Source organism: Crocuta crocuta, unplaced genomic scaffold (genome assembly GCF_008692635.1).
Source record: "Crocuta crocuta isolate KB4526 unplaced genomic scaffold, BGI_CrCroc_1.0 scaffold15, whole genome shotgun sequence".
Lineage (NCBI taxonomy): Eukaryota > Metazoa > Chordata > Mammalia > Carnivora > Hyaenidae > Crocuta > Crocuta crocuta.
Genome location: NW_027530508.1, coordinates 397,424 through 410,102, shown reverse-complemented (window position 1 = coordinate 410,102; position 12,679 = coordinate 397,424). Strand labels below are relative to the sequence as shown.

Genomic DNA, 12,679 nt, shown 5'->3' with positions numbered 1-12,679 from the left:
TCAAACACAGGTGTTTGGAGACAGCTTGTCGCTGCCCTCTCTGAACGCCAGATCCCAAAGGGCAGCATCCTCTGGTGTGAAGTTTTCTTTGCACAAATTCAAGACAGCAGAAAACTTAAATATTTCATTTTCTTTTTCTCTAAAACAGAGATAGTGGGATCACCTTTCTAATAGGGCTATGGTAAGGACTGGATGTGACCCATTGCTTAAAGCTTTCAGCCCACTGTCTAGACTATTAGCACTGTTCGATACACAGCAGCTGTTCTGCCTACACTTGTCATTTCATAAAACAAGAAAAATGGCCAGTGAAAGAAGATACTCCATCCCACTGGTAATTAAGACAATACAAATGTATCAAAGTTTAGACAATGAAAATGATTTTCAAACAGGTAAAAGAAGTCTAGCATAAATGTGCTAATATAAATGAGCTAGACATTTTTCTTGCCAACACTTCACTAGCATCAGTAAAAGGAACCACTAGAGATGTTAAAAAGCCCCGAGTGTTAATGCTCCTTGCTATTCATTTCAAAAGATGACCATCATTTACTGTATACTGGAGGAGGAAGTCTAAAAACATGACAGCCTATACCCGGGAAATTTGGTGACTGTGATTAAGGGCCCAGAACCCAGAAATGGATCCAGCCTAATGAGTCTGTGAATTCAGAAGCCCTCTGCTGCAAGATGTACCACTTGGATGCCGACACCCAAGCAGGCGGTGGCTCGCCGCCCAGATCTCGCTCTGTGGACTGTGTCTCAGCTACGGATGAAGGCATCGGTCAACATTTCAATAGCGGCTACTAGAATTTCTGCACTCTGAGGAGCAGCTTAGAATCCAGAACCACAGGCATTTCAACAACTCAGCATGAATCTAATTAGCCTCCACAAAATTTATGGTAGCTTGACCAAAAAGCAATACTGGTCAAAACAGCCAAAAATGGAAAAAAAAAAAAAAAGAAAAAGAAAGAAACCATACACAGACACAAAACATTAATTATTCCAGAACTTCAATATAATTTCCTTGTTCTTTACCACTTTAGTGATGGCATGGTAAATCTGTGCTAATGCGCAAGCTGGGAGGTATGTTCACATGTATCAACTTTCTAGTGGTCCGTTTCTAAAACATTAAAGATGTATGCCATGTAAAGTCCAGTCCAGGGAACCCTGGCTGGCTCAGTCAGCAAAGCATGCAACTCTTGGTCTTGGGGGCGAGCCCCACAGTGGACACGGAGATTACTTTTTAAAAATACAATACAGTGGCTCTAGAAATACAGAAACGGATTGATTTAGTGAATTTTCACAATGAACACAAAATGTGCTTTAGGAGTCTACCAGATAAGACTCAAAAAAAAAACCTGAGAAGTCTCAGAGCTGCAGTACAATCAGGAAATATCCTTTGTCAAACTCCTCATGTGTTAGGCATAGTGACCAATACAAAGTGAAAAAAGAAATTAAGGCACCTGAGTCCTCTTTGGGCAGGCCTCTTCTGGCCTCTGTGATAGGGTCACACAGGCTGATCTGAAGGAGATGGGATGGGGGGGAAGCTTCTCCCCACCTCGACACATGATTTCCGCCCCTTTGTTCAATTTACACAAGCTACAGCTGGCTTCTTGTATGATCTGGTTCACTGCAACAGAGTATGTACCAGGCACAGTGCTAAACACTACACAGATTACTAGTTCACGTACTGCTCACAACAACTGAAGACTGATGCTGACACTTTTATTCCCCTTTTGGAGATGAGGCAGCTGATGATGTCCAGAGACCTTAAGTAATTCCCTCAGGGCCCGGGTCACATTAGCACCCACGCTTGAATCCAGACTCACACTCTTAACCACCCCCCTCAGGACCCTGGCTAAGGCTTTAAAAAGTAAGAACTTCTGTATGGGTCTCACCTTAATTGCCATTAAGACAAGGAAAAGTTCGCCACTTCTACTCCTCGCCACTCCTTCTACTTCCATTATGAAGAGAACACAGCCACTCGGGAGGATAGAGACAAGTCTGGGGAAGGACAGCCACGTCCCATGACGGGGAGGAGGCTGGGGCAAGGGAGTACCTTTTCTGCGATGCCGTTTTCTGTCGTGTAGATGGCCATGAGCTCGGTGTCTTCATTGTCCTGTTCCCCGCTGGACGTGGCGCCTCCATTTATCACCACCTGAAGAAAAACACTTCATTCACAGGCTGTTTCACCGTACACCGCCCTGCTGTGTGGACACATTCTCCCCAAATGCCTTTTGTAAGTTTCACAGCAGACGCAAGCTGGGTGTTTTTGCCTACCAATCAGCCAACTTTGGCATTTTCTTCAAGGAAACTCCTGAGAAGCATGCCGCATCGGCGCCCACAAGTGTTTCCGATTGAGGAGAAATGCATCGTGGGTCCCATGGGGGAGGCAGACACAGAGCACCCCAGAAAAGTCCACGGGGCAGGGACTGTAGCAGCATCCAGGGCCAAGGGAGGCCCCGCTGGGCACCGGAGCTGCTGGCTTGATGGGTAGGAAGCAGCCTGGGCTGCCTGGGTCAAGACCCTGTCCCAGGTCACCATGTGCTAACGATTCTGCGTGGCATTCCCAGGGGAGCAGCTCAGGCACTGCCGCTGGCCCAGCGTGCAGACACTTCCCACCATGGGTGCATCACAAACCAGCCTGCTGGTGCATGCAGGCAGTAGTGTGTGGTGTGGTGGCCACTATTGCCAACATAATCTAGTTTCTGGGCCCTCAAGGTAAGAGACAGAATTCATCCTGAAGAAGGGAACTCCTGGGCACCGGCAGGCTACCACCCGCCATGCCTGCCCTGCAGGGCACTCGGAGTCATGTGGAGTCGTTCTGGCAGCCTGTCACAGAGCTTTAAAATACTTGTACTGATTTTTATTTATAATTTATTTATTTTGAGAGAGAGAGAGACAGAGACAGAGACAGCACATAAGCTAGCAGGGGAGGGGAAGGGAAAAGGGGGAGAGAGAATCCCAAGCAGGCTCCACGATGTCAGCATGAAGACCAATGTAGGGCTCGAACTCATGAACCAGGAGATCATGGCCTGAGCCAAAATCAAGAGTCAGACTCTCAACCAACTGAGCCATCCAGGAGCCCCAAAATATTTTTACTTTTTAGCCAGATGGTTCCGTTTCTAGAAATCTATTTTGAAACATTAATACTGAAAATAACCGTATGCGTGAATGATAGCACAACTACATTGTGTTTAAATGTTTTTTCACATTTATTTTTGAGAGAAAAACAGTACAAGTAGGGGAGGGGCAGACAGAGGGAGGTGGAGACACAGAATCCCAAGCAGTCTCCAGGCTCTGAGCTGTCAGCACAGGGTCCAAAATGGGGCTTGCACTCACAAGCCCTGAGATCATGACCTGAGCCTCAGTCAGTTGCATAAGCCTCCCAGGTGCCTTAGCAGAACTACATTTTTTTGAATAAGAGAAAAAAGACCAAGTATAGAAAAACTTTTACATCTGCTATTGTAAAGTATACTAAAGAGAAATAAAAGGTGAGATGGCATAATAGAAGGTACAGTGCAACGTCTATGGCCCACAAAAGTTGGTGCCAGTAGTTCAATACCTGCGAATCAATAAAACAATCCAGAGGAAACAGGCAAATGATAGGTGCATACAATTCACAGGAAAAAAATTGAATATCTAAAACACATGAAAAGCTGTTGAATCTCATTTAAGTTTATAGAAATGAAAATTTTTTTTTAATTTCATTTTTAACATAAATTAGGGGAGTATTTTAAAAGATGAATCTAGTGTTCACTAGGGTTGGTTATCAGCAAGATTATGTTCTTGGTGGACAGGCCTTTGTGGAGGGTAACAGCACTAGAACTTAAAACAGGTATTTTCTTGGATCCAGCAACTATACTCCTAGAAACCATCCTCCAGAAATATCCATGCAAATAAAATGTGCATTCAAGATTGATGAATGCACTATTTTTAATATGCCGAAGCCCTGGAAACAACCTAAATGTTCATCCAGGAAAAAAAAAAAGATACTAGAACCAGTGGGGAAAAAATAAAGATGAGCATTAAATTATGGTATATCCATTTCAAAAATAATGTCATTAAAAATAAAGAAAAAACCATTTAAAAAGAAAAAAATAAGCTGATGTACTGCTAAGAACTCTAAAAAATATGGTTTTTGAAAAGAGCCACAAAACAGTAAGCCTAGAATTATCACAATTATGCTAAAAACAATAATAATAAAATCTTAATAACCTCCCTGTCTGAGCACTTGGGAAAGGATCCAGAAAGGTCTCAAACCAACAATAGGAAGGCTGCCCTGGGGACAAGAAGTAACAATGGGCACTTTTCATTTTTCACTCCTAATACTGCTTCACCATCTGGGTCTTTTATGAATGAACAGCATGTATTTGTGTGTTATTTGTATACTGGTTTTTTATTTGTATACTGCTTTATACTGGCACCCGGGGCACCTGGCTGGCTCGGTTGGTTAAGCTTCTGACTCCTGATTTCAGCTCAGGTCACGATCCCACAGTTCGTGAGTTTGAGCCCTGAATTGGGCTCTGTGCTGGCAGCATACAGCCAGCTTGGGATCCTCTCCCTCCCTCTCTCTTTGCCCTCCCCCCTTTCAGTCCCGCTCTCTCTCACGGTCTCAAAATAAATAAAACATTTAAAACTTTTTTTAAAAATGATGTCCACCAAATATTAACCATGGTTGTGTTTAGTCAGTAGGGCCTTTTCGGCCTTTCCCCCTTTATATATTTTGGGAATTTCCTAGAATAAGGACAACTTCTCTTTACAACAGGGAAGAAATTATAAAAACTAAAGATCGAAGCAGCATAGCTTAGGTTGAGGAGGTCCAAAGGTATTTCAATCCACTTATTTTTATAGTTGAAGAAATCAGGCCAGTGAAAAACTAAACTTCTCATGCAGATTAATAACCCAAGTATGAGGCTATTCTTAAAGTATGCCAGGGGGGAGGGGGGATGGGCATGGAGGAGGACACTTGTGGGGATGAGCACTGAGTGTTATGTGGAAACTAATTTGACAATAAACTATTTGTAAAAAAAAAAAAAAAAAAAAAGTATGCCAGAGATCTTGATTACCTCCTACTTAATTTATAGGGCACAGTTTTCTTATGGCTCTTCAAATAAAGATTTACCTCTTAAACTACCTCTTCAGAAACGCAATAGCTCTTTCCCCAAGCTAACTGGGTTTGTGGCATTTGTTTGGCCATAAAACCGGCTGCGGGCAACATAGTCATTCCTAGCCAAGTTCAAGTCCACAACAGGAAACTCTTAACTATCAAGAGCCACGCTCCAAGTCCTATCACAGCAGCGCTCAGCCCACGGAGACGCCAAGAAGTACACACACTCAGGATGAACTCTCTTACAACAACAATGGTCAGTTACTAAGTCATCAGAGAAACCCAGATCTGACTCAAGGTCCTGCTCTGGCTGTAACTCACCCACATCTGCACTCATTGCCAGCCACTGTGGGAACCACTGCTCTACGGGGACAGGGCTTCCTCTAGGGATGAAAGGTTTTGGAACTAGACAGAGGTGATGGTTGCACAACACTACGAACATATTAAATGTCACTGAATTGTTCACTGTAAAAGTTAATTAATACTGTTAACCATTTGTGTGCATTTCACCTCAATGATTTTTTTTTCAATCTGTATACTGGCCCCAAAGAGATTTTGGCAGGAGTTACCAATTCCCACGCCTTTTCTGACTTATTCCATACCCACATTTACAGTGAGAGAAGTGCCATAAAATGCAAAGGCTTCCCAGCCCAGGGAAAGGCTCGCGTATTCATTCGAGGAACTGTGCGAGCACTTGCTGTGCCAGGCAATGCGGATGCGGTCCTGCTGGCCCCCAGCGGCGCCACCTGGAGTGGGTGCCAGGCTGTAAGGGATTCTGACTCAACATGGGATCCAGCAGGGAGCCACGAAGCAGCGCCAAGCACAGCAGCGCCACAATCAGACGTGTCCTGTGGATGGCCACTCTGAAGGCAGAGGGAAAGTGGAAGGGCGATGTGTAGTAAAGGGCACGGAGACAAGACCAGCAGCAGACAGACCCTACATGAGGCTACTGCTGGGCACTAGAGACAACAGCCTGGGCCGAGGCATTAACAGTGCTCTGGGGGAGACAGACTGGTTTGGGAGAGAGCAGGCATGGGGCCTAAAGCCCCCGGGGCCGGCCCTGATGGAAGCGCAGCATCACAGCTGCTCAGGTGGGCGCCTGGGAGACACCACTGCAGAACAACGGGCAACAGCCCAGCCCTGGACTGAATGCTGGGGACAGACGGGGCAAGCGCCCAGGCCACCATCCAGTTCACTCACCTGGTGGCTGACTGGATGTGGGTCCTGGCCCAAAGAGCCTGGAGCAGCGAGGGGCAGAGACACAAATCGGTACAAGAGCAGTGCTTGTACGCCAATCCAAAGGGTAGGTGTTTCACAGAAGGCACACGGGAGGCTTGCTTTCCCGGGCCAGTGCAGGGCGCTTATTCAACTCTAATTATTACTGACCTAAATAACCTCACCAGGACTTCTAACACGTTTCCACAGGTCAAGCCACCCCTGGGACCTCGGGCCACCTTCCATCCGCATCAGCCTCCTGCTCCACAGCCACACTGCAACCCTGCCCACGCACCGCGCCCGTCCTGCCCCAGCACTCCACCCATGTCCTGGGGCAACGGGGACAAGCGGGAAGGTAGTGGGCTCCGGCGCAAGTGGGAGACAACCAAGTGTCTCCTGAAGGGAGAGGCAGATGCAGCACCAGAGAGAGGCTGAGGCTATGGAGGAGGGGGAGGGGGTACGCCCACCAGGGCGCCCATCTGACCTGCTGCCCGCACTGTGTGCGCATGCAGGAAATAACCCAGCGTTACTGACAAGATAAAACACTGGCTTGTTTTATTAATGTTTCCTGTGGTTTATTAAATTAGCCATTCTGTTGATCGATACTTTTTTTAATGGGAAATTTCAAAAATCAAATGTTAACATCTGTTCTTCAGGAAAGGCACAGACTTTTTTTTTTTTAAAGAGGATAAAAAAAATTGTTGCTGATACTATTAAAGGTTCACATTTTTGAAACTCTAAATATTATTTCAACTGGGAAATAAAACATGACTTGGAAATCTCAAATGCAGTTAAGACAGGTTTTATGTTATTAATAGCGTGGCAGATACTGGGGATCTTGGATCTTTCATCTGAGGAAACTGATCTACTTTTTATTTTAAAAAATCAGATTATTTTTGAGAACAAGATGTCCTTTCCCTCCCCAAAACTATTTTAAAACAGACTTGATACCTTTAAATTTTTTCTCAACCAATATTGTATAATCACTCCATCAGCTGTGTTTTAAACAGGTTTTCTCTGCCTACAATTGTCCAGCTGATGGCTTATTCAACATGCAGGGCTCATGCAGTCTTTGGGTAGGAGAGTGTCTACCTGCTCAATAAGCATGTCTTTCTGACTCAAGTGTTTTATCTCTAGTAAACAAAGACAATGGTAAAGTCCTTGTTTGTAAACAGCAGTCCTGAGATGGCCAAACGTATGGGAAGCAGGAGACGCAGGAGCAACAGCTGAGCAGTGTCACGCTGAGGGTATCACAGGAACGTCAGTTTCAACACAGTGAATGAGCCTGTGTTACTCACAGAGAAATTATAGTGCATCACCTGTTAAGTGTCCAGGGACCTGGGAACCCCAATGCCTCTGAGCAGAGGCTTGGAAATCAGTTGTCACCTGCTTGGGGTCTGATGTAAATCACCCACCACTATCATGTGTTCAGTAGCTAAGCGAGCCATTAAATACTTATCCACTTTCAGAGTAATAATGAAGTACCCAAAATTAACTGTTTCCTATTCAGGTAGCACTATTCTTACCCTCCTATACATACATGCACACACACACACACACACACACACATGCACACACACGATTATTTCCTCTAGTTTCCATATCTACCCTACAATTGAAATGTGCTTAAAGAATAGAGATATCAAGGTGTCAAGGGGCACCTGGGTGGCTTAGCCAGTTAAGTGTCCAACCCCTGATTTCAGCTCAGGTCATGATCTCACGATTCTTGAGTTCAAGCTCTGCCTGCTTGGGATTCTCTCCCCACCTCCTTCTCTGTCCCTACTCAGCTCATGCTCTCTCTCTCTCTCTCTCCCCCCCTCAAAATAAATAAATAAACTTAATAGAATAGACACATCAAGATTAGTATTTCTCAGCCTTTAACCCAAACCTGTTTTAAATGAACATAAAAATCTGCCACCCACTTTCAATATTATTTGAAATTTCAAAATTAACTAGCATTAAAAATAAATCAGTTAGTATAATATAACATATGCTAATCTCCAGAGTCTGTCGATCTTAGATTATGATATTCCAAAGATATAGCTGACAGAACTAACGTAACACTAGTAACCCTAAAGCTGTGTGGGGCAGCAAAGCCCCTAACCTTGTTTTCATTGCTTCTTCAAACATGGCAGCCCCAAGGACATTCCTGACGGTTACCTGCAAATGAAATCAGCTAGAGCACCTACTGCAGCCCCCCTTCACTTGCATTGCCAGCAGGGGTTTTTAGGGCTGTCTTAACTTCTGCAGCCTTCTCCAGGGGGCACCTGCGGCTGCAACAGCCAAAGTACTTTGGGAGTTCCAGGTATGTCCCGCTTGTCCCCCAGCACAACTTGTCCTTCAAGAGGAGCCAGAGGTGCCTTGCCGCTCCCCAATTCCAGCCACTATCTCAAAGTACTGGGTGGGCTGGTGTGCCTGTCATCAGCAGACTAAGAAAACCCTCTGTGCTCCTCCTCCCACACATCCCCTGACGATGGTGATACAGACAGCTGACATTTGCTGGGCACATATTCATGCCAACACTGAGCTGGGCACTTCCCTTTAGGTGAACATCCTCCCTTCCAGCGAACATCCTCCCTTCAAGGAGAGATTTACAGGGGCGCCTGGGGGGCTCAGCTGGTTAAGTATCTGACTTCAGTTCAGGTCATGATCTCACAGCTTGTTCAGGTGATGATCTCACAGCTTGTTCAGGTGATGATCTCACAGCTCGTGGATTCAAGTCCCACATCGGGCTCTGTGCTGACAGCTGAGAGCCTGCAGCCTGCTTTGGATTCTGTGTCTCCTCCTCTGACCCTCCCACACTCACACTGTCTCTCTCAAAAATAAACATTTAAAAAAATTTTTAAAGACAGATTTACAAAAAGTTTTAGCTGGAGATGTCTCTGTGGACCCCCGTCCTCAGAGTGATTCCAGAACAGATCCCAAGCGCACCCAGCAGGTTGCAGCAACTCTACCTGTAACACCAGTGTCTGCCATTCCTGCTAGGTGGTTACAGATTATAGATATTAAGGTAAATCCTTTGATACATAAAGAATATGTAAGGGATATAAACCAACAAGAAAAGGATGAATAACCCAATAGGAAAATAAGGAAATACAAGTGGCTCCTTACTATTTGAAAACCACCACACTCAAAAAACAAACAAACCTATAACAGAACCTGCTCCCCATCTACTAAATTGGCCAAGAGCCCAGTGTGACCCACATCCCACTGGCAAGCACACAGGAAACAGGCACTCACACCCTACTGATGGGGAGAAAATGGCCTTAACAGAGGTCACCTTAACAGAGGTCACCTGGTGGTACCTCTCTACCTACCCAGACACACAGCTTCTGCCCCCCACAGTCCTATTCTTGGAAATTTATCATTCTATTACATCTCAGTGCAATGACTTATGCGCAAGATTATTCACTGAACTGCCAACTGTAATCAAGAAACATTAGAAACAATCTAAATGCTGGTCAACAGGAAATGGTTAAATGAATTAGGCTACATCCATACCAGACTGCTTTGCAGTTATAAAGAAGAATGAGGGTGGGGCGCCTAGGCTCCTCTGTCGGTTAAGCATCCAACTCCTGGTTTTGGCTTAGGTCATGTTCATAGGGCTGTGAGACCGAGCCCCATGTCGGGCTCTGCCCTAACAGTGCAGAGCCACCTTGGGATTCTCTCTCCCTCTCTCTCTTCTCTGCCCCTCCTTGACCCATGCTCTCTCTCTCAAAATAAATAAACATAAAAAAAGAATGAGGGTGTTCTTTATGTTCTGATACAGGTGCATACATTATGTCAATCCATGATGCACCAGTAACGGAAAAAAGCAAGAGCAGAGCTGTGGACAGGTATTTTGATACACACACGTATGTGTGTAAAAGGGAGAGAGAGAATGCATTTGTTTATACATTCACAAACCACTTCTGAAAAGGAGTGTGTGGGGAGAACTGGTATATGCAAAACCCGGCCAGAGGCTTTTCACTCTATACCCTCTGTCCTCTTAAGTTGTGAAAATCATGTAGATCTATTACTTACTGCCTAAAACATACAAAATTAGAACTTGAGCTCCCTTTAAGGAACAAGAAACAAACTATAATACACCTAGCGAGTTAAATACCAGGCTGCATGCAGCTAAGGAGGATGAGACAAATACATTTGTACTTTTTGGGAAAGAAGCCAAGGACTTCTGGCTAAATGCAAGGAAGCAGGTTACAAAGAGGTCTGCACAGTAGCTGCCTGTGTGCACATATGCACATACTGAAAGACGTACACTTTCTGCTTTACAACCATGCAGTACACGGGATCTTTTCCAGACCTTCACCACCATTTCCAGTGTGAGAGTGGGACCCCTTCCATCTGGGCTACTATGAATATGGCCACAGGGTAATCCATCAATGAGATGGGATGCAGAAAAAGATTCTCCCTCATCTGAGGGCAACTTCCAATGTTTTAGTTCAAGACTCTTTGGCAAGCATTTTCACAGGTTAGCTAACACTAACCACCAGTTTCTCTTTATTGTCTTACTTATTGCACACTTACTATGTGCCAGGTCACCATGTCAATAAATTTACATTTATTTCATCTAATCCTTGTAACAAACTTGAGATAGTTGCGGTTTTTATTCCCATTTCAGAGATGAGAAAACCGATGCTTAGAGAGCTTAAGTAACTTTCTCAGTGTCGAGAAAACTGATGCTTAGAGAGCTTAAGTAACTTTCTCAGTGTCTGAGTTACACTTGTAATGCAGACCTTACTCCAGACCTCAAGTTCTTCCCTCCAAGGTCCTGGCTGAGGCTTTTAAAAATACCGAGACAGGGGTGCCTGGGTGGCTTAGTCAGCTGAGTGTCCGACTTTGGCTCATGATCTCACAGTTCGTGAGTTTGAGCCTCACATCGGGCTCTGTGCTGTCAGCATGGAGCCTGCTTGGGCTCTGTCTCCCTCTCTCTCTCTCTCTCTCTGCCCCTCCCTGCTCAGTAGCTCGGTCTCTCAAAAATAAATATTTTTAAAAAATTTTTTATTAAAAAAAACAAAAAAAAGATCATCATTTGCCATATGCGCCCCACACCCCTGCCTTCTATGGCCCTAGAGAAGCCCTGACAAAGCAGTCAGGCAGAACGGCTTCCCACAGCCAGTTAGAGGTGTACAGGACTCAGTGCATCTGTCTGTCTCAGATCCGCTACCTGCCCATCTGCTGATCTCGGGTTTTGGGAACACAGTGGGGATAACGGACAGGAGAGGAGCAAACACTTACTAACCGCCTACTATGTATATGATCTAATACGGATACGCATGATCTCATTTACTTCTCAAACGGCCCAGATAGAGACCAGGAGGCTGTGGCCTTGGGCAATGGAAAGCACAGCTCTAGCTGGAGCACCACCAGCCTGCCCTCCAATTCCTCGAAGTACTCTCTGATCCAGGGATTTTCTCTACAACTTTAACTTCCATTTTTTAAAGTTTACTTTAATGTTTATTCATTTTTGAAAGAGAGAGAAAGAGAGAGAGAGCGAGAGCGAGCGAGCAGCCAGGGAAAGGCAGAGAGGCAGACACAGAATCCGAAGCAGGCTTCAGGCTCTGAGCAGTCAGCAAAGAGGCCGACATGGGCCTTGAACTCATGAACCCTAAGATCATGACCTGAGCTGAAGTCGGATACTTCGCTGTCTGAGCCACCCAGGCGCCCCTTCTTTCTTTTTTTTTTTTTTAAAGTTAGTTCATTTTGAGGGGCACCTAGGTGGCTCAATTGGTTACAGGTCCAACTTCTGCTCAGGTCATGAATTATAGATCATGAGTTCGAGCCCTGCGTTGGGTGCTGTGCTGACAGCTCAGAGCCTGGAACCATCTTCAGATTCTGTGTCTGCCTCTCTCTCTGCTTCTCCCCTGCTCGTGCTTTGTCTCTCTTTCTCAAAAATAAACAAACATTTTAAATAATCAGAACTTAAAAGTCTATTTTGAGAGAGAGAGAGAGAGAGAAAATGCAAGCAGGGGAAGGGGAGAGAGAGGGAGAGAGAGAGGGAGAGAGGGGGGGGAGAGAGAGAGAGAGAGAGAGAGAGAGAGAGAGGGGGAGAGGGAGAGAGAGAGGGAGAGAATCCCAAGCAGGCTCTGCACTGGCACTTTCAGCACATGGGGCTTGAACTAACAAAACATTAGATCATGGCCTGAGCTGAAATTAAGAGTCAGATGCTTAACCGACTAAGCCCCACCCGGCACCCCTACAATTATAACTTCTAATAGGCCTGTGGCATTTCCAATCATTGCTACAGCTCAAAAGAGGTAAAGGAGCTGGGGTGGAGAAGACGGACACTCACAAAGGAAAAAATATAAACAGCCTAGGAACAAAGGAAAAAGCTCTTCACCTCATTAAAATTTAAAACTA

At 45.2% G+C, this 12,679-nt stretch overlaps 1 protein-coding gene across 1 annotated transcript in view; it reads right to left on the bottom strand.

Moving 5' to 3' along the window:
• The window catches only part of SLC23A2 (solute carrier family 23 member 2), a 116,142-nt gene that overhangs the window by 51,848 nt on the left and 51,615 nt on the right, over positions 1 to 12,679 (bottom strand). The window contains exon 5 of the mRNA XM_077766914.1: positions 2,054 to 2,152. Within this exon, the coding sequence (XP_077623040.1) occupies positions 2,054 to 2,152 (99 nt within the window). The remainder of the gene's footprint in view (positions 1 to 2,053; positions 2,153 to 12,679) is intronic.